At 41.6% G+C, this 21,314-nt stretch overlaps 2 protein-coding genes across 11 annotated transcripts in view; one reads left to right on the forward strand and one right to left on the reverse strand.

The window, feature by feature from the left end:
* The first annotated feature begins 4,861 nt into the window (after nucleotides 1–4,861).
* On the forward strand, nucleotides 4,862–15,990 carry prpf40a (PRP40 pre-mRNA processing factor 40 homolog A). 4 transcript variants are annotated; one of them, XM_037487929.2, is made up of 27 exons: nucleotides 4,862–4,965; nucleotides 6,725–6,805; nucleotides 6,965–7,099; nucleotides 7,727–7,810; nucleotides 8,279–8,297; nucleotides 8,398–8,417; nucleotides 8,529–8,570; nucleotides 8,681–8,791; nucleotides 9,207–9,327; nucleotides 9,565–9,589; nucleotides 9,696–9,908; nucleotides 10,179–10,284; nucleotides 11,276–11,340; nucleotides 11,443–11,607; nucleotides 12,393–12,501; nucleotides 12,637–12,787; nucleotides 12,890–13,023; nucleotides 13,162–13,276; nucleotides 13,489–13,580; nucleotides 13,719–13,835; nucleotides 14,076–14,213; nucleotides 14,350–14,445; nucleotides 14,534–14,620; nucleotides 14,729–14,819; nucleotides 14,915–14,976; nucleotides 15,053–15,208; nucleotides 15,530–15,990. In XM_037487929.2, exons 1-27 carry the CDS (start codon nucleotides 4,963–4,965, stop codon nucleotides 15,617–15,619), a joined length of 2,628 nt encoding a protein of 875 aa, XP_037343826.2. In that variant the 5' UTR covers nucleotides 4,862–4,962; the 3' UTR covers nucleotides 15,620–15,990. The 4 variants fall into 4 exon arrangements, with proteins under 4 accessions (XP_037343826.2, XP_037343827.2, XP_037343828.2 ...); XM_037487930.2 differs by having other exon boundaries at nucleotides 6,965–7,090; XM_037487931.2 differs by lacking the exon at nucleotides 6,725–6,805 and having other exon boundaries at nucleotides 4,912–4,965.
* A 383-nt stretch (nucleotides 15,991–16,373) lies between these two features.
* fmnl2a (formin-like 2a) overlaps nucleotides 16,374–21,314 on the reverse strand; it is a 41,305-nt gene continuing 36,364 nt past the window's right edge. For 3 of the 7 annotated variants that reach the window (XM_062565251.1, XM_062565252.1, XM_037487925.2), the window contains exons 24-26: nucleotides 21,188–21,283; nucleotides 20,578–20,701; nucleotides 16,374–17,958 (exon numbers count right to left, since the gene is read on the reverse strand). In XM_062565251.1, coding sequence (XP_062421235.1) covers nucleotides 17,849–17,958; nucleotides 20,578–20,701; nucleotides 21,188–21,283 — 330 coding nt within the window. In that variant the 3' untranslated portion in view covers nucleotides 16,374–17,848. Of the gene's footprint in view, nucleotides 17,959–18,332; nucleotides 18,433–19,647; nucleotides 19,768–20,577; nucleotides 20,702–21,187; nucleotides 21,284–21,314 lie in introns of those variants that run through there. The other 4 variants (XM_062565255.1, XM_037487926.2, XM_062565253.1 and 1 more) reach the window with 4 other exon arrangements.

Below are 21,314 nucleotides of genomic sequence, written 5' to 3' on the forward strand. Positions count from 1 at the left end.
CTATTACAGTACGTGATGTTGCACTCAGTTGGTGGAGAACTCTCTTTAGTACAAAGCTTTCATTTGTGACTGCATAATTCATTTATATTTAAGTTAAGTGCCTTCATTATGAGATTCCTCACAGGGTTGCTGAACACAGAAGGAATAAAAATGAGCTTTATTCATGAATTTGTTGTTGCGGTGGTGTAAACAAGCAAGCAAAGACGGGATGGCTGTTGCCTGGACGTCATTAGAGAGGCTGCGTGATAAAACTTCCAAAAGCCGAATTTAACTAGTGGATCGTTGGGTTGTGTCAGGAAGAAAGGAACGACAGTGTGTTGATGAGATCTATTCATGGATGATCCCTTTAGTCTGATGAACAGAACCACAATGTTGGATCTACTTCCCACTCCAGCTTCTAAAGCTCGACAACACTTTACAAAACGGAACTTTAAACCGGCAGCTCTGACTCTCAAAACAACTATTTTGAAGGGCTAGTGTGTTGAAACAGATGTTGCAAAAGACATTATAACACTGTAAAAAATTTGAATTAAAAAAAGATCTAAAGAGATATAAGATATAAAAAGAACAGAAATAAGAAGAAGAGGAAGAAAGAAAAAGATAATGGAAAAATGATAAAGTAGAGAGGACTGAGTGAATATTATTTGTGTAATATTAACTTATTTAACTGACTTCTTCATTTTGATTTGGGTGAGTGGGGGTTAGTCTCAAGATAGAAATATGGTATTTTAAAGAAAATCACCAGCGCAAAACAGGTTTACTTATCTGAAAATATTCAGGTTAAAAAATAATTCAAGAAAGCCCTTTTGAACAGCATCAAATAAGTCCTACCAAATATTACATTACATTACATTACATGTCATTTAGCTGACGCTTTTATCCAAAGCGACTTACAATAAGTGCAAATATGAACATAATCAGGTGAAAATCACCTGCAGCAAATTAAACTTCTAAAACACCTCCAATAGTGGCCTCTCTAATGTTCAGACATAACACTGTGTTCCATGTACGCCAAGTTATTTTCCATCAAAATCCCCAAAACACACAGAAACGTTATTCGTTCTTCTTTAGAAAATGGGCAATGAAGGACGTGAAGCATGAAGTCCCATTTCATAGACTGCTATTACACATAAATCCCCTGGCTCTTACTACCCCCCCACCAAACACCCCCACCTTTTCTCCTTTCCATTTCCTCTTCACTATATGCCACAGACACAGCAAGTGCCCACAGCTGGACATCAGGTCTCAAATTAAAACCACACACTAGCGTCATTCCCACCTACATGCATGAGAGGGACATTCTAAATGGAGGCAGAGGCATTGCAGGAAAGAGAATGTGGCCGCTAACGTTCAGGAATCAGTTGCAATTTCAATAACGATCAAATAATCACCCGTCTTTCAATACAGAAATGCGAGTTGGCGATTTCGGACACAGCCTGCGCCTCTCTCTTCATTTCTCTGAAACGCACGCAGCCTTTTCAGAGTGACAACCCGTCAGAGACAACAACTCGTTCGATTTTCTGACAGATGACAATGCATCTCAGATCCTCCCAAAGTGCTCCCAAGTCCTCAAGGCCGCAGAAGAACACATCAGCAGAAGATCAAAAGTGCTGAGCGTGATGTCGGGTTCACCAGACTGGAGATATTCCTATGAGAAGGAGAGCTTTCTGAGTCTTCATGAGGCTCAAATCACTTTTTAAGAGATTTTATATTCAAAGCGTGAGAAGTCTGACATTTACAGAGATATTAAAGTATTATTTGTACATTCTGCAGCTGAGCTCTGACGTCCTCTCAATCGGACAGACCTGTAAAATGTGATTCATGGGGGTGGAATTGCAAGGACTAAGTACAGTAGAACCGTTGATTTAAAGTGGCTGATATCAGTGAAATCAACAACTCAGAACGAAAGACTTGTGCGTAATCACTAGCTTCGTCTGTGATGATTTCAACCCAGGGATTCTTACCAAAAATACTTTCTCATCCCCTGATACCAATTTGCTGTGCAGAGCCTATAGCCGAGGTTCACTCTTATGTTCCCGGGGGGGATGAATTAAGTCAGTGTTGTGTATGTCAAAAATACACCAAACTGCAAGTAGCATGTAGTAAATGGATTTTTTCATTGATCATGTTGGTCAATCAATATTCATCAATATTCATCCAGAGGACAAATATGCTTTTAGACAAAACATGTTTCTCTCAAGCAAGAACATTTTTTTTAAAAGAGGTTGGCAAATTATATTCTGGGAGCAAACAGAGTGCCTGATACCAGACTATAAACTGCACTAAATCGGTGGTCATATTAACCACTTCAGGGCTTAACAAGTCAAATCTTTACCATACTGAAGGCTTTATGAATCATCTAAAGAAAACTTGATTTGTAGACGCTCTCTAGTCTTTACAGACTAATTTGACACAAATCAGATCTGTTCTGGCTTCATTGTTTTAAAAAAACAAGGGGATTGAAAAGCATACCGCAAATATAATACTGTGTGCCCTTGATAGCTGATGTGAATGTGGTCGACAGGAAGCCAATTGTTGGATGAGAAAAGTGTGCCTGTGAGGCAGGTCTGCTGCACGCTGGACTCAAAGCTCACTGGTTAAATTGGCCGGAGGCAAACATTGACCACCCCATGTATTGTGAATCAATATCACACGCAACAGTCAGGCTAAAATAAACTGTGCTAGGATGTATAAATAGAACACAAAGACAAATAATTATACTGCGTGTCTACATCTGCAGCTTGTGGAAACAGATGGACAAATGGCTTCAGCATGTTTAACATAAATCATCCAGAAGCAAATGGATGAAAGATCAACGGAAATTGTGGGATCAATAAAAGTGTGATTTCAACAACTTAAAAGAAAGAGATTCTTTATTTGTGTAAGACCTATTTTATTCATACTTTCTTTACTGGTCCTCTGCGGTGATGTTGGACACGTCTTCGGCTGGAGAACAGCTCCCCTGCTGGCAGCACCTACTCGTGTTGCCCAACCGCACTTCACTAGCGCAACTACACCGCAAGCTGTGCAACATCCAAAAGGTTTGTCTTTTGTGTTATATGTCTTTTGTGTATATTTTGGGATTTTCTAATAACATTCCTGGCATTATCACGCTGACTATAAAGATCGAGGACTAAAACAGTTTCCTATTTGTTGAGAGCACCAAGCCGAGGTTTTTTCAACAAGTCTCTCCAACTCCTGATACCATTTCACCCTTTTCTATACTAAGCCTGAATTTTCTGTTGTTTTTTAAATTATCTTTCCTTTTAATCATTCAATTCAACCTGAATCATCTGCAGCTATTGTTGATTCATGGCTTATTATTAGTTTGTTTGTTTTCTTTACCTTAAGAGGGACAATAATTGATGCTTTGTGGTTGACTGACTCCCATCATCAGGTTGAAGCTCGATCCATCACTGCCCCATACTGTCGCCTTGTTGTCTTTTCGGCTTGTTAAGTGAACGGATGGGGAATTCTCGCTCATTTGTCAATAAATACATTAGAGCTTATTGCAGTCTACCTTGAGTCTCGGCTCATCTGTTTCCTAACTCTTTGCAGCACGGTTCACCTTCCAATAGCCCTCTAAAGTAAACCACAAAAAATAAAGCTCTCGAATCCATACCATTGTTATTCAAACTCTTTATGACAGTGAACACAGCAATAAATGAAAATCCATATGTTCATTAAACCATCAAGCTCATTTTCTGTTTGAATAACCCTACACCTTGTTTTTTGTGAGGAACATCGATTGAATGAAGACCGGCATGTGAATGGCACTTAAAGAGATGAAAAGGGTTTAGACTGAGCTCATTCTAATTTCACACCATCATTCAAATCATTCCAGCAACACACTGCCGGGATCCCCAATACACAAGGTTCATTTTGCTGTGTATGAACACCAGCAACTTTCTGAAATGGACACATATTTTTAAAGTGTAAAACAAAGACGGAAGAAATTGCTTATTAACAGTGTTGGTCAAGGGGGACGATGCAAATAATAAGATAAGATTATCTAACACAACATTTTAAGGTCATAGTGATATTTGAATTCAGACGTAAAATCTCAAAATATTTTATAGTATTCATAATTTCTCTAAACCCTTTAACCTTATATGTGACTGTAATGAGATGGGATAGAAATACCAGTAGGCTATTGTAAAAATCCACTGTACACGCACAGAAGCCTATATATTCTAGCAACACACAAAATCCATCTGTGTACACAGGGCATTGTTTTATTATATTTAAATATAAAATACGGGACTATTTATAGAAAAAGTTCTGACATATACAGTTATCACTACAAATTATACATTATTATTATTATTATCATTTTATTTGCATACAATATTTTTTGTTGAGCGATACACCTTTCTTTTATACAATGTAACTGTATTAATTGTGGTTTTAAATATAATGAATCTGTATTTTTTAGCAGCAATGTCTTTTCTGTAGAATCCATGGAAGTTCGAATATATAAAAAAATAATTGAATGAATGTACTTTTCACATTTCATCATCAGCTAGTCATTTGTTTAAGTGTTCAATTTAATGTCACTTGCTGTGTTAGCAGTATTACGTTTTGTATGGGACTCCATACATATGGGCTTACTTTCTTGATAATGTGTTCATTTTCATTTTTCAGGACAGGCTGTTTTACTGTTTGTTTTTCATTGCATGATCATCCTTGCAGACAGCAAGTTAGCTAATTTGTTGTGGAGATCACTGCGTTGATGGACATTTTCATGGTTGATTGTATTTCTCAGTAACTCAAACAAGTAGAACAGCAGAATATTGCAACACTATCTTTTCGTCTGGTTGCGCATTTCTGCACATTGCCCGCGCAGAATGACGCTACAGAATGTTTACCTTTGACCCCGTTGCATGAGGAAGCTGAACCAATCGTTTTGCTCGTTGTTGAGAGGTATTCAGGTTTCTAGGAGGTTGATACCCTCTCGTCAACATGGTGAGTACAACGATTCAAAAGAATGTATTAATAACACTAAAACAAAAGTAAATAATTGTAGATGTGATAAGCGTACTTATTTGGTGTTCATCAAGGACCGTCTATTTGTCTGAATAATGCTACAATATTGTTGCAAGTCCTATAACATCACTGGTTAGCATGTCGTGTTAGCTTAGCGCTGAGCTATGATAGCGCCACACTCATACTGTCATGGATCCGACTATGTCCTGGAACTGGTACTTTTTTATAAAATGAAGGTAGAGATCATTCACCTGCCGTTAACTTTGGTTGTGCTTAAAATTTCAAAACACGTCTAATTGTATTGAGACATTTAAACTATAACCGAAAGCTGATAAAAGTTTAGTTTAGCTAGCCGATTAAGTTAGTTGGCCAACTAGCTAACGTTAAAAGCTCACGTTAGCAATAGGTAAACCATTATTCTACACCAGGCTTTAGCCAGAGCCTATAGTCATTCATTTCGAACAGCATTTTACACGGTAACAGCTAACATAGTTATACTCTAACGTAGCATAACTCAGATTCAAAGGCGTACTTTTTGATAAAGCACGTAACTTAGTGAAGACAATCTAGCAGACACCGCTAACGTTAGCGTGTATTTAACGTTAGTTAAGTTAGCAACCGTAGTTACCGGGTTAACGTTTATGCATTAATTTAATATAACGTAGGTTCCCTGGATTTAGGTTGCTATTTCATTAAGTAACTTGAAAGTTTTTAATATTTCCATTGGATTTCTCGACAAGTTAGGTCAGTCAGAATCTCAAGTTGTAATTTGCTTGTTAGGGATCTAATTTAAAAACGTATGTAGACTTTGGTTAACGTTACATGTTTGAGATTAAAAAAATAGAGAGCTCAAAATATAATTAATTGGTACTCAGTCATCAAATCTGCCTTAAAGTGAGCACGGAAAAGTAAAAGCAGAATAAGAATTGGGCTCAAACTGAATGGATCACTTCTCCTTAGAGAGTTTACAATAGTTGGCATCCGTAACACTATATTAGCCCACTGTCTCCTTCCATGTCCGCTAAGACATGTGTTTCTACTCCCCTAGCAGTACTTCCCAAAATAGAAATTCTGCCCCCTCCACACCCAGTAATTGTGTGATCCAGGTCTTTTCTCTTCTATTTATTTTGAAATAAATATACAAAAATATGCTGCACTGTCTGTCGTTTACAACACTGGTCACAAACTGTTGGTTTGTTTCCCAGATATTGTTACGGGTTTGGACTGCTAACCACCTTCCATACTTCTTACCATACTTCATTTTGATACTATTTTGGTTTTATGTGAAGGCATCGTACTTATGTTCGATGTTGCCAACGATCTGTTTTGTTTTCCTCCACTCTGCATTTACCCCGGTGTTCTTTGAAAACATGACTCTGACAACAAGATGTGGATGTGTCCTGTTCAAGAGGTCCTTTATCTTCTCAGGGTGCTCAGAAAATGCAGTTGAGAAAATTGAGAAATCTTTCTCCGAACTGATCAAATGTATAATCGGGATTTCACCGTGGATTCTTATTCTGCTCTTACATGTGTTGCCTCGTGGACAGAACAGCACAATTTATTTTACTCTATGCTAATGCAATATTGTATTAAATCACCATTGAGGTCATATTCTTGACATTTTGTCTACTATTTAAGTTGTTTGAATGGGTCATGGGTATCTTGTGGGCTGTAGTTTTGTGCTGTTGAATTGTTCTGCCATATTCTTAGAGATGTTCTCCTATGTTGTTCATGACAGTCTTCATCGGACGCTAATAATGGCCCGAGCCAAGCGCCACCTTATCCAGGTGTTCTGCCCTCAGCGATACCTCCCCAATTTGTAAGTCAGTGACAGATATGTTTATAACAATGAGGTTCTCACCTTTCGTTGCCAGTCGTCCTACCGGGTTAAACTTAAGAGAGTGGTCAATGTTAAGGTCTTTATTAATGTAACTCTAATCGAATGCATCCTTCTTTTTCTCCCGATCAATTTGTCTAGATGGGACCACCAGGAATGCCGCCTCATTTCCCTCCCATTGGAATGCCCCCAATGGGACAGAGGCCCAGCATGACTCCACTGCCTCCTGGTATAATTCCCCCAGGCATAATGCCGCCAATGGGACAGGTGAGCCTGGTAGGAACATTATCTGTTATTTTTTGGAGTTGTTAGTTTTATGGGCTTGGTAGCTTGTGTTGCTGCTCCTCCTCTCCCAACAGCAGGCAGAATGCAGAATGTCTTTTTGTAACTCACAACTTGGCCGCAAACAATTTAATTGATTGTACATTCATTTTTCAAGTGATTTCTCTGCTCATTGGTTTTATTGGTGACATCACCAAGCAAAGCAAGGAGTAATAAATCCAGCAGCGTCAAAATGACCGTAATTGCAGTTTTTTTTATTATTATTATTTTTTTATTTAAGTTATCTTTTGAATCAAAAATAGGTCGCATTATCAAACATATGGGTTCCCTTCATGGTTATTAATAAGTGTGATGTTTGAGGTGGTTTGTTCAAGGTGCCAGCAACACCAGCCAAAAAATGTGACGATGTAGTTTAGTGTGTTTCTGATTCACAGATGCGTTGGCATCACACCATTAAATACGCACAGCCAACTCTGTTCCGCTCTCACCTTTCCCCCCCAGTCGCATGCAGCCTTTCACACAGACACAGACACCACGTCTCACACTGTGTCTTAATACGTCTTCCTGCACTGGGTGGTATGAAAATGCCAAATGAATATTTCATGATGCTTCTTTTATTAGATGCCAGGCATGATGCCACCTATGATGCCAGCGATGATGTTGCCTCCTCACATTCCAGCTGCGGCTGTACAGCCAACGGGGCCAGTAAGTCTCCTCACTGCGTTTTCCATCACTGCTCAGTTTCACACTTCTTAATATGCACTGCAATCTTTGAAATGCCATCGTTTGTGCTGCCAAGTAGCACTGTTGGATGTGAATAGTTGTCATTCACAAAAAGATCTGTAAATAATGAACCACATATTTGAACAGCCGAAAATGGTAATTATATACAGTGACTGATTAAAATCAACAACAGTGTTGAGTATGTCACTGTTTTGGCTTTATCTTAGCGGCAATCTTAATAATACACATTTTGGTAATTTCTTTAATAATGAGAAATAACCTAGTGATACAAATTAGTAAAATCACGTGTAAAGAATATTGTGAAGAGGTGGCTCTAGTGTTGTCATGGCTTAAAATTAAGTCGTTTGGTACTATTTGGGAAGGCTTTGTCACTTACTGTGAATGACTGGTCTGTTTTGGCGAACTAAAAAATATTGTTCTTTTCCTCAGCCTGGTGTTGACTCCTCAGGTAAGATCCTTAATTGGTCACCATTTTTGCAAATCATATTTTTTGCGTGTTTTGGATCCATTTTAAATAAAGTGACTGATTGTTGTGTTTATCCTCACAGTTGCTGCACCTGGAACAGTTGTAAGTGTAGCATCATTTTTAACTTTAGAACAATTTATCATTATTTCCAGACTATGATGATTTTCTGTCACCTCAACAACTGAACGTATGATTTTTCTTTTGTCCTTGCAGAGTGCCACAAATGGATCTCCACAGGACGACCAACCAAAGAAGGTTTGCTCACGTTGAAAATGCAAAGATAGACGTGAACAACATGGCAATATCCACTACGAGCCATACAAATATTTATTTTTATGTATTTGCCTTTTTCTTTGCCACTCCAGAAGTCCCTGTGGACAGAACACAAATCATTGGATGGGAAGACCTATTTCTACAACACAGAGACCAAGCAGTCCACATGGGAGAAACCAGAGGATCTCAAATCTCCTGCAGAGGTACAAACCGTTAACCCTTTCATGACGTGCCATCACCTCACAGCAGAGAATGATGCCTTACTCCCTCTGTGTAGCTACAATCAAGGGCTTCGCTGTGCTTGGTTTGCATAGTGAGTCACAGCGTGTGTGCCCACCTGGCAAACTAATCGCTGCAGCTTTTCATTGTGCTCATGTGTTGGTTACCAGTGACCCACGACGTTGTTGAAATTCATCCACAGCCGTAACGACGGCAGAGAACTCGCAGAGAGTAACACCGCAACTACTTAAATGACGGGTTGTTCACAAGTTCACAGTGGGGGGAAAAGGAGCTAGCCTACCACTTTTATTTATTTAACAAGAGTTTTTGTTATAGCTTAATTTACATTATCCTTAGTCATTTGAGAAATAACCTTCCTTTTGTTTTACCACTTCTTAGCAAATGCTGTCCAAGTGCCCTTGGAAGGAGTACAAGTCAGACACGGGGAAGCCTTATTATTACAACTCTCAGACTAAGGAGTCTAGATGGACGAAACCCAAAGAGCTGGAGGATCTGGAAGGTAAAGAGCGGCTCTCTGATGACGTCACACCTGTTTGAACTGATGTGCCTGGAACGGCTTGAGAAATGTCCGGCTTGTTAGACTTACAACGCCATGCATGAAAGAGCCTTGGGGATAACAACATGATGTAGTATGTTGTGGCTCCTGCAGTGCATTTGTCTCTGCTGTTGTCTTATTAGCAACATGTTAAGAAATGAAAACCAGTTCCCTAAAAGCACGTTTTTTTTTCTATTTCAGCTATGATCAAAGCAGAGGAGAATGGGTAAGAGCCTCCTACTCTTGTTACTGAAAGTGACTCCCAATATGATCAGATCCCGTTTTGTATTAAAAGTTTTACATTTTTCATTTAGTTGTCCATCATGTTTCAGGACGGAGGCAGCGGCTCCTGGAACAGCGGCAGCTCCCGCGATGCAAGCGGACAACACGGCCGCTATGGTAACCGTAATGGAGGCAGAGATTGTAGCCGCCGTCTCGGAGGAGCACCTGTCTCAGGCGGCCGTGCATCACGCAGCTGAGCTCCAGACTGTGGATGCACCTGTTGCTTCCACCGAGAGTTCAGTCGCCACAGAGGCCGCAGTCAGGTAAACAATTATGACTGACATCTAGACGGACACCGTCTTCGGTACTCAGACGTATACAGTCTTCATTACGCCAGGGCAGGAATAGAGTCATAATGACCCGGGGCTTTATGTACACGGCACCCTTTCAACGTAATGTATTCATGGATGAGGTCTATTTTTGCGTCTCATAAATTGATTTAATGTTCACATCTCCCGACGTGATGAATGTACAACGTCTTAAGTGCTTCATTCACAGTTAAGTTAATGCATTACCTCTTCCTTTGCCCTCAGTATTGAAGTCACAAAAGAAGAAAGGCCAGAACTTCAGAAGAAGACGTACAAATGGAATACAAAAGAGGAGGCCAAGCAGGCCTTCAAAGAGCTGCTGAAGGAGAAGGTGAGTCAGTCTGTCGATTGGGGCCAACATGTAGATGAACTGGGGGGACGCATTGGGGGAGAGTTTAGAGGCTGAGCAGTCTGTCAGCTTGTAGTGCCTGTTAGCATTTTGACATTTAGCCAGTCAAATTATCCCCGAAACATCAGCGAGTTTGCCTGGACCGACATTAGTAGCTATTAATTATTTAGAATTCATTATGCATGTATCGACTACAAAGATTGTAGAGCTGACTGCGTCACTTCATGTCTTCAATGCAGAGCCGCATCAAAGTGACCTTAGTTTGGCATCCATTGTCTTTTTTCTTTTTTAATTTAGTTAAATATACGCAAATTCGCGACGGCTGCGAACCTGCGTGGTATGGTGTTTTTGGAAATATATTGTATATGTATATATTGTAATACGTCTGTCCTAATGCCTGTTGTGTTAGCCAGCACATCCTTTGCATGGTGATCTGAATCCGTCCCTCCCTTTGAGACCCCAGGAGGTCTCTGCTCAGTCTGTGAGCTTCACCTCTGGTTGCCGTGGATGCCTTGTCGCTTGGCTCCACCCACCTTGAATGCTGCTATATTTAGACTTTTTAATTTTGTGCTCAAAGCTCTCCTCTGAGATTGCTTGCCAGTTCTCGCTAGATCTTAATAGCTCTGTCTTTGTGATTAGCTTTATTGTATCAAAGGCACTGGGCTGTCTGTGATTTAAGACGGTGAGAAAAAGTGACATGCCTCAGTGAGTTAGAATGACTGACAATTTACAAGCAGTGGAATCCGTTGATAATGGATGACGGAGTCGCTCCCTGAGAGGCAAGTGGCCGAAAGGGCACTTACGTAAGTCCTCTGCAGCCCCTCTTTGGATTATTGTCCCTTCACAAATCACACTTAACATCAAGTAGTAATTCAGGAAATGTTTTGGCTTTTAGGAGAGAGTGCAGCTCATTGTCCCTTTTTCATTTAAAGAGCACAGGAGCCTGACTTTTGTTTTATTCTCTTTATTTCAGGGCGTGTCCTCAAACTCTTCCTGGGAACAGGCTATGAAAATGATTATTAATGATCCTCGCTACAGGTACGCTTTTCTCCTCGGATTGTTGGGTTTATCCTGTTTACAACAGCAGGGGATGATGATGCCTTTCTGACCTACATTTCTTACTCCCCCTTGTCAATAAAGTGCCCTTCCCAAACTGAGTGAGAAGAAACAGGCGTTCAATGCTTACAAAGTCCAAACCGAGAAGGAGGAAAAAGAGGAGGCCAGAATTAAATACAAGGAGTCCAAAGAAACCTTTCAGCGGTTCCTCGAGAACCACGAGAAGATGACATCTACCACCAGATACAAGTAAGTGCCCTCAAAGGTTGTTTTTTTTTCTTCTATATTAATTTGTGTTTCCCTGTATTGTCAATATGATTACACAGATGGAAAGGTCACGACTGGTTTTGCACGCCACCATGCAGTCAGAGCACTGACAGCATCCTCTTGAGCAACATTGTGATTTGAACATTGTTGGTTCTGATGTGCTCGTCTCATCTTGTTTTTTTTTGGTGTTTTTTGAACACACACACATGAATACAGCACAGACACTGGAAACAACAACGAGAATTACTTTCTCTTAGCTTTTTGCTAAAGCTGTACTTATTCAGATCAGGCATCCTGACACATGTATTAAGGAGTCGTGGCAACAACATTTCAAGTGCTTTGGTCCTGCTGAACTTGCACGAGATGCAGTTCAGCAGCTTGTGGTTCGGCGTGAAGGTCATCGTGGCGGACAGATCGACCAATGACCTTGACAACGAGCCCGTTCCAGAGTTCTTCTAGCAGGGGGTTGTTGTGGTGGCAGACTGTATTCTGGGAAGGCACACCACCGGCACTATGACTTGATAGATGGACCGGCTGATTATGTGTGTGTCACCTTACATTTAGAACCCCATTTTGCTTTATAAGTTTAGGTGTACTTTTTATTGACATGTAATTCCTTTCATAATATCTCTGCATCTGTTCATCTGACGACTTGCACACAGCATTAAAAACCAAATATGTTTTCTTCCTGTAAAATGCTGCCCTCGTGTGGGTTATTGTGTGAAATGAATCGTGTGTGTGTGTGTGTGTGTGTACTTGCAATCCAGGAAAGCAGAACAGATGTTTAATGAGCTTGAGGTGTGGAGCTGCGTACCAGAGAGAGACCGGCTGGAGATCTATGAGGATGTTTTGTTCTACCTCGCTAAGAAAGAGAAGGTAAGCCTTTGTTCCACATCATGATATTGTAGAATCCCTTTCTGTCCGTCATCATAAAGGATGTTCCTTTAAGGAGGCTTTGGGATCACTCCCATTGTTGACATCCTGGTTCCCTCCTCTCCAAAATGTCTCCAGGAGCAAGCAAAGCAGCTGAGAAAGAGAAACTGGGAAGCTCTGAAGAACATTTTGGACAACATGGCCAACGTCACGTACCGCACCACCTGGTCCGAGGCTCAGCAGTACCTGCTGGACAACCCCACCTTCGCAGAGGACGAGGAGCTGCAAAGTACGAGATGGTTATTTCTCAAAATAGTTTTGGAGGTGGCGTGACCGTGGGTTCAGTGGTTCTCAGGTCTCCCTGTTGATACGTGTTGTTTCCTGCTGACAGACATGGACAAAGAGGATGCCCTCATTTGCTTTGAGGAGCACATCCGAGCTCTGGAGAAGGAGGAGGAGGAGGAGAAACAGAAGACTCTTCTCAGGGAGAGGAGACGACAGCGCAAGAACCGAGAGGCCTTCCAGGTGAGCGTAGATATGAGCCTCTCAAAACACGTTATATTAAAAAAGCAAAATGTCTCACAGACAGGACACGTTCAATTTGTAAAACCCTTGAATATCACTTCCTGTAATGAACTTTTGTGTGTGTGTGTGTGTGCTCAGAAATTCCTGGACGAGCTCCACGACCACGGTCAGCTTCACTCCATGTCCGCGTGGATGGAGATGTACCCGACCCTGAGCTCAGACATCCGCTTCGCCAACATGCTGGGCCAGCCGGGTATGACAGCATGAGCTCCGTGATCTGCAGCACGTGCACAATACGGCTTCCTTAACGCAGACCGTGTTTGCTTTTAGCGTGCAGATTTCTTTATTCTGTAATAATCGTTATGATTCGGTTTTGGCCGTGTCGTTTTGCGCCCTAATATAGTTTTTATTTTCAGCCTAACACATATTGACTTCATCTTTTTCCTTATCCCTTCTGTTCTCCAGGCTCCACTCCCCTTGATCTCTTCAAATTCTATGTGGAGGATTTGAAGGCCCGCTATCATGATGAAAAGAGGATCATCAAAGATATTCTTAAGGTGCGTGTAGCTCTGGTGTACTTACACCTGGATTAGTGTCACAGAAAAAAGCCCTCGCTTTCATTAGGTGGGTTTGTTGTGATGTTTTATTCTTTTTCAGTCACACAACTTGTTAATCTTGTTCCTTTGTGTTGCTAGGACAAAGGCTTTCTAGTGGAAATCAACACGAGCTTTGATGACTTTGGATCAGTCATCAGCTCAGACAAGAGAGCCACCACACTGGATGCGGGAAACATAAAGCTTGCATTTAACAGCGTGAGACTCTTCTCCTACGTACAGTGTCCCCACTAGCGTTTCTCAAATCCTTCGCAGTCCCTTAATAGGAACCCAGAAGCTGGTTAACCAGTATTTAACAGATTAACGTTTGCAGGTTTAAGAACTTCAAATGAATGTAATCGTAGCTAATTAGGGTTTGCATCGTTTCGATTTCAGGCTTAACCGCTTCCTGGTTGTTTTCATTGTTTATAATGCATTTCCCGACCCGTTTGTGTGTAGCTGCTGGAGAAGGCGGAAGCCAGAGAGAGAGAGCGAGAGAAGGAGGAGGCGAGGAAAATGAAACGGAAAGAAGCCGCCTTTAAGAACATGCTGAAGCTGGCGACGCCCCCGCTGGAGCCCGAGACCACATGGGAGGGGGTACGTCTCTTTATGCAAAAGGATATTTTAGCTTCAAAGCACCGACTAATTCCTATCAACATCCCTCGCTATTTTACTCTAATTATTTCTAAGAGCTTTTCTTTTTTTTGTTGTGCTCGTTTTGTGATGATTTCAGATCAGAGAGAGATTCTTAAAAGAATCTGCCTTTGAAGATGTGACTCTGGAGTCGGAGAGGAAAAGGATATTCAAAGACTTCATGCACGTCTTGGAGGTAAGTCCGCCAGGACCGTGAGAATGTGCAGGAATGATCAGAGGTGATCAGAAGCTTTAGCACGGCATTTTTGTTTTGTTTTTAACAGCATGAATGCCAACATCACCACTCCAAGACAAAGAAGCACTCCAAGAAGTCCAAGAAGCACCACAGGAAACGCTCCCGCTCCCGATCGGTCAGTAGTCCTCTGCAGAGACCTTTCTCCAACAGCTTCTGGCCCGCTGTCAATACTTCATATCACGCCTCGTTCATCTCCAAATGATCCACTTCAATGTTTTGACAGGGCTCGGAGTCTGAGGACGACGAGTATCACAAGAAGAAAAAGAGGTCACAATCTAAATCTCCCTCTGAGCGCTCGTCCAGCGGAGAATCCGGTGAGTGGGCGCCGCAGCTCGGCTGATGTTTGTGTCGCCTCACGGAAGATGTGCAGCACTATTGACGTTGATTGACATTTTTTGCCCAAAACCAGAGAGAAGCTATAAAAAATCCAAGAAGCACAAGAAGAAGGGCAAGAAGAGGCGTCACAAGTCTGTAAGTACACACACACACGTGTAATCCAGATGTACAGGTGTGTGGGTATGTGAGCTGATGGGGCTTGTGATCGTAGGCATCGCCAGAATCTGACAATGAGAAGAAAGGAAGAGAGCGCGATGGAAAGCGTGAAAAGGACCTGGACAAAGACAAAGAGAACGACAAGTCTCGGGGGAAATCTCGCCCAGACTCTAAACAGAAGTCTCCTAAAAGAAAAGCTGCAAAAGAGGAGGTTGGTTTTCTTCATCACTGTAGAAATTAGATAGATTTTTATTTTGCGTCCTTTTGGTTGAAATGCAATTATTGTAAGTCGCTTTGGATAAAAGCGTCAGCTAAATGACATGTAATGTAATTGTAGCCGGAAATGGTCTTGGTTACCTGATGTTGACGGAGCTTGAACGAGTAAAAGTTACCAGTAACTACTCATCATTTAGAGGTTGTCAAGAGACAAGTTTGTGACCCCCCCCCCCCCCCCACTAGTTATTTCTATTTCTAGCCGTTCTGTTTAATTTCTGGTAGTTTATGCATCGCTGAGTGTTTGTGTTGTGGTCAGGGTGGCTGGGATACATCAGGCAGTGAGCTGAGTGAAGGAGAGCTGGAGAAAAGGAGAAGGACTTTACTGGAACAGCTGGATGCACCTTGATGATCACACTTCTGCCGTCCTTTAATTGTGTTCGTACACTTCTAGAGACATGCATTCCCCCCCGAGCTCGTCAGTGTACTGGGCGTGCCACCCCCCCGCAGACTGTGTGACGTAACACTGCTCTCTGGTATTCATGGGAATGTGCTGAGCTTACTTATTTGATAACTACTTTGAGATCAGGAAACTGATCAGCTGATCAACCGTTTAAATATCAGGTTGTCTTTCTGTTGCTTTTGTTAGTATTTTTTAGTTGATTGTAGCTGTACATGTTTTCCATTGCCAATAATTTTTATACTCAATTACATCTTCAACGACACCGAGCGTCTTTCACCTGGAATTTTAGTGGGAGAAAAATAGGTCTACAGACAACTCACAGCATCTTTCATGATCTCTGGATGTGTTCAGAGCTCATGAAAGGCACTTTTGAATTTGGTCAATCTTAATTGTATTCTCATCCAAAAAGGTTTTAATTTTAATTTGAGCATCTGTTTAAATTGATATACCATTGTGAAATGTAATAAAATACTGTTTCAATGGATAATGTCTCTAATTGGATACTTCATGAAATCAATATGGATCAAAGGTTAATGTTCTCTTGTGTAATCTCCAAACATTCCACTGATAACGTTAATAGACGAGCCAGCTGCTAGGAAGAATCCTCATGACCTTTATTAAACAAACGGCTGCTTTATATATGGTACACCTGCAGTAAAAAGTGTGATTTGCATCATTGGATTTATTGCCAAAGAAAGACTCGTGTATATTCAATGTAAATAGTTTATTTCATCATTTGTTTAAAAATCTCATATCACCTAATCTTTTAAAATAAAGCTTGTTATTTTGTAATAGGAAGACTCCCTAAATTACATGTTGAGAGAAAGTAGAATGGCTGCACATCACTAGGCCACAGGTCCGATAAGAGGCTAGTTTGATTAAACACTGTGGGGAGGAGAGTGGCTGCATTTGGCATAATTAAATACATGACAAAATTCCGACAAACTATAAGTTAAAATAACATTCAAGTTGTATACCACAAGGCAATGAAAACTTTTTTTGAACAATATGTACAATATTAACCATCTGGTAATGTGAAGAAAAAAAAAACATTGTAGCAAAATATCTGGAAACTTTTTTTTTTCTTGTACTTAGATTAGATTAAAAGACGCGTTAAAATGAATCCTCTCAGTGGTTAAATACTATACATTAAAATTACAATAAAGTGAGTAGACTCAGTCACCGGAGTATAATCAATCAGTAAAAAAAATGGACAGAGATGAAATGCAGAGATTGAGTGGATCCAGTTTGACAGTGACAACCATTTCGTAGGGTCCCAAATCTTTTGTGCAGTTTCTACATTTGGTAGATATTCCTTTTTTAATGTCGCTGTACAGGCTCGTTTGGACTGCTGTGCTGCTACAGAAATGCAACATTTTAAATGGACGGTAAGGTTTTACTTCTATAGATTAACAGCTACAGACTTGATCCGTTAACTGAAGTAAAAATGCTGAAAGAAGTCAGCATGGAGATAATTCACATTAGCCTCGTCTGGTTTTCCATTTCTTTTTTGTTGATCCATCAGCGTTATACTTTAGTACAAATCTCCCTCTACATGCCTGATCAGCCCTTTTATTAAAAAACACTGAGATGTTGAACACAATTTTTCATAGTACGAGGAATGGAAAGAAGCACCGGAATGTACCAAGATACCACAGTGTCAAACCCAACACTAAAAGATGTCGTTTTTGTAACAGCTAAAGGGAACGCGTCCCATACATTCTACATTATGTTCCCAAGGAAGCCTCACGTTCACGTGGCTCTTAAGGCCACCGCAAGTCCAGTTTTACTTGTTTAAAATTGGGTAACATTAAAAAAAGAAAAGAAAAAACAGTCCGATGAACAAGAGACGGCGTAAAATCAGTCCACAAAATTAAGTTCAGGCACTTGGCTGGTCTGAGGTTCCTGGATCAACCTTTCAGACACTTATAATGCAGTCCCACACAAGTGTGTGTCCTTCATAGTGAAAAGCTGCTGCTATAGCACAGACATGAAGCTACATGTATTCTGTAGTATATATATACACATACATATATATATATATATATACACACACACGCTTTATCTTCTATCTTTGCTACCCTCCCTCGTCATCTTTCACGTATCAGCCTCTCTTGTACACATATCCTCACCATCTTTAACCCCTCCCCCATCGGCACATGCACTGATCCCTCTTCACACAACCACTTCGCCGCTGTTCATCGGCCGCAAATTCTGATCATCGAAGCGTCTCCTGACGCTCCTCCGCACAGCGTCGGCTCGCCTGTAAGGCTGATTCCTCAAATCTGAGAGGGTGGAATGGAGCGGGTTGGGGGGTGGGGGGGGGGGGGAGGTGAAGAAAAAAAGCTGTCAGTCGTCTTGTGGTGGCGTTTCAATGTGCCCACGTGCTCAGAGTGCTGGCAGCACGTCTCTCAAAGCAGCATGAGTTCTACCCAGAGAAAAGGCCCTGCAGGTCAGCTGTCTCTTGGTGTTACCACAGAAACAGGGTTTCCACTTCCACTACGTAGAAAGACTAATAAAATGGGTGAATTATCTATTTTGTATTGTCAAGACATTCAAATGTATTGTCATGAAGGGGATAGAATAAGTGGAGAATAGAGAGAGATGAAGGAAATTACAGTAAAAAAAAGGAAAAGGGAGGTAATAAAGAGATGCTTGCCAGATTTGGGACACATCCACCATTACAGGTGTGCTACTGGAGGACTTCCTTACCCTCGAGTGGACATTGGGAAATTTAGTAATATTATTCTTCTTTAGGGCTAGACGAAGAGAAGACAAAATGGAGGTTAATGGAGGCATGTCAGCCCGACATATTCACACCAGCTTTGCTGAGAGCACTGCGAGAGCAAAGCAAAGTGGCGGCAGGCTGCAGGAGGGGACAGAGCCGGAGGACGTTAACTAGTTCATCTGGCAGGGAGGCGGATCAAAGCGTCGTTTCGGGTTGCTTTTTTTCTGCGTTCTAAACTCATTGCTTTGGAGAGCGGCTACCAGCAGGGCAGAGGAAGAGCTTGTTTGAAACCTCAGAGCGATTGTGACAAACTGAAATAAACAAATGTGGTTGCAGGAGACGGCAGGATTGTTTATATTCAACAGCATCTTCACCAAAAATCTGCCAAAGCATGCATGCATGCAGCCGGCCGGCGCCGATGACGGATGTGAAAGCAGGTGGAACGGCCTTGCTGCATGTTAGTAGCACACACACGCACACACACACGCACACACACACACGATGCGACTCCAAAGAAGCACCGCTGCAATCAGATTTTTCAGATGGAGACGTCATGCAGAATATTAGCGAGCCACCCACACTGCAGAGAGTCATTTGACCTTTCAGTCTGCAGCCTAAATGGGAGAGCAGGGATGCATTCTGGGAAAACGTGAAGAAGGAAGCAATCAGCATGCGAGAAGCTGTTCAGCAGCAGTAATGACATGTGATAACATACACACAAATGTTCGTTTTTCAATAAGACATTGAAACACAAATAAAAGCAAGTGATAATGCCACAGACCCTAACACAATGATGATGACTAAAGCTTATATACATATATTCTGTATACACATTGCATTAAATAACCACTCAATTTGAATGTAATCCGTGATAAACTGAAGTAATCGACTCATTATTTGTCTTCTATCTGTGACCACTAGGTGGCAGCAGGCAGCTTAACTTTTCTGAGAAAACCTCACAGTTCCCTCTGTGACATTATGGTTTGCCATGGCTGATAACATGATGATAATAGATGAGGGAGGGGTCACACTTCATGCAGGTGGGCAGAGAAAACCGTTACACCCACATGGTCGTACTCAGGAGAGAGAACACACACACACACACACGCACACACACACACAAGTGTGTTTGTAGAAACCTTTAGATCGGGCACTGTGAACACAAACGGTTAAAACGGGGAAGAGGAGTGAAGAGTCATGCATGGGGGGGGGACATATAAAGGAGAGAATGTTTTGTTCCAGCAACCTTAGCGAAGAGGGACAGTTCTACAAGCTTAGTAATGGTTCTCCTCATTGAGGGCCGACTCGCAGAAGAACCGAGAGCCGCGCTTGGCTGTGCGGGCGGTAAAGGGCACTGTCTTCAGCACTGCATCGAGGACAACAAGGACAACAGCCAGGACAAGACAAAGACAGTTTAAGAAAAGCAGGGTTTCAGCGCTAAGCAAATATCTCTAAACAGCACCGGGGGGGCCGGGGATAAATGTCTTTATGAGGGAATCCTAACAGTTAAAAATTCAACTGAGAGTCCGACAATTTTAGTGCTGTAAATGTGTCTCATTTACCCAAACAGAACGAAATCTATGACAATGCATTCATTAATGTACCACATTTTGCATGTAAAATCTATTATTTTAGTATTAGAGTTAGACTTTTCATCAGCTGATATCATTTTATTAAAATATGAATATATCTTGTGTGAATGTTCTATGTGTTTTTATGGCTTATCAAATAATTAAACATATGAAGTACAGCTATACTTAAGTAGAGTACATGAGAAAACTACTTAAACTCCACAACTGCCCCCGGCAGGTTTATCACACTTCAGTAAACTTAAGATGAATTTATTCCATTATAATGATTGATTAGTCCCGACCCGGCCCCGTCTACGTACAGATGGTGTTTACAAGCAACAACAAAGCAGGTAAGACTAGCGATGATCATCAGGCACATTTGGAGCTCAATGTCATTGGATTAGCTGAATGTTTGTAATCATTAGGTTATACGCCTTCAGATCTCAAACATCTAACAGCAGAATTAAAAAAGAAGCCAAAGTCATTGTGTTAGTTGGTTTAGCTTCCCTCTGTTAATGACTGTGTAGCATCAGAAAGGACCTTCATGCAGAGCGCCCTGTGTTGTTTGCCTGTTTGTGTGTGGCGGGAGGCCCAGGTGGGGTTACCTGTGATGATGTCCTCTATCGCTCCATCTTTGCCTTCGTAGACGTGGCGGCTGTCTTTCACCTGTTTCTTCCTGAGCTCCTGGATCAGCTCTTGCTGCTGTCGCTTGTTTTTATGAGAGGGCGACTGAGGAGACACACGCACACACACACACACACACACACACACAGACCACGTTGAACATGGATTAATAAGTCATATTCTCTCATGCTTCCAGTATAATCTACAAAGATTTCTCCCTCCCACAAATCCTTTTGGCTCAAATGTGCTTTTGCGCCACCCATTGCTTCCCTCTGCATGTTTGTGTACGTGTGAGTCAAGTGAACCATTTAAGAAGTGTAACTCAAGTGTGATCTTGAGTCGATGTGATGTGGCTCAGCGGGGGGTCAGACTACGATACCAGATATAACTACACCCAGCAGGCAGTCAGGGCTCAATTAGTCATGTGATCAGCAATCTGGAGGAAGGGAGGAGGAAGCAGAAAGACGAGGAGGTGGTCCTCACGATCCCCTGTTTCCACCCGCAATAGAAAGGAGGGGGGAGGGTGGAGGGAGGGGGTGTGGAAAAAAAGAGGGTAGAAAGGGATTGAGAGTTGAAAGAAAGGTGACTTACCTTCTGGTCCTCCTCCATCATGGCCTCCTGTTCCAGGAGCTTCTCCATCAAAATCTGCTCCTGTCTCTTTTTGTGCTCATTGTCCTCTTCTGCTTGCTGAGGATGTTACATAAACAATTACAACTCG

The sequence above is a fragment of the Pungitius pungitius genome, chromosome 10 (genome assembly GCF_949316345.1).
Source record: "Pungitius pungitius chromosome 10, fPunPun2.1, whole genome shotgun sequence".
NCBI lineage: Eukaryota > Metazoa > Chordata > Actinopteri > Perciformes > Gasterosteidae > Pungitius > Pungitius pungitius.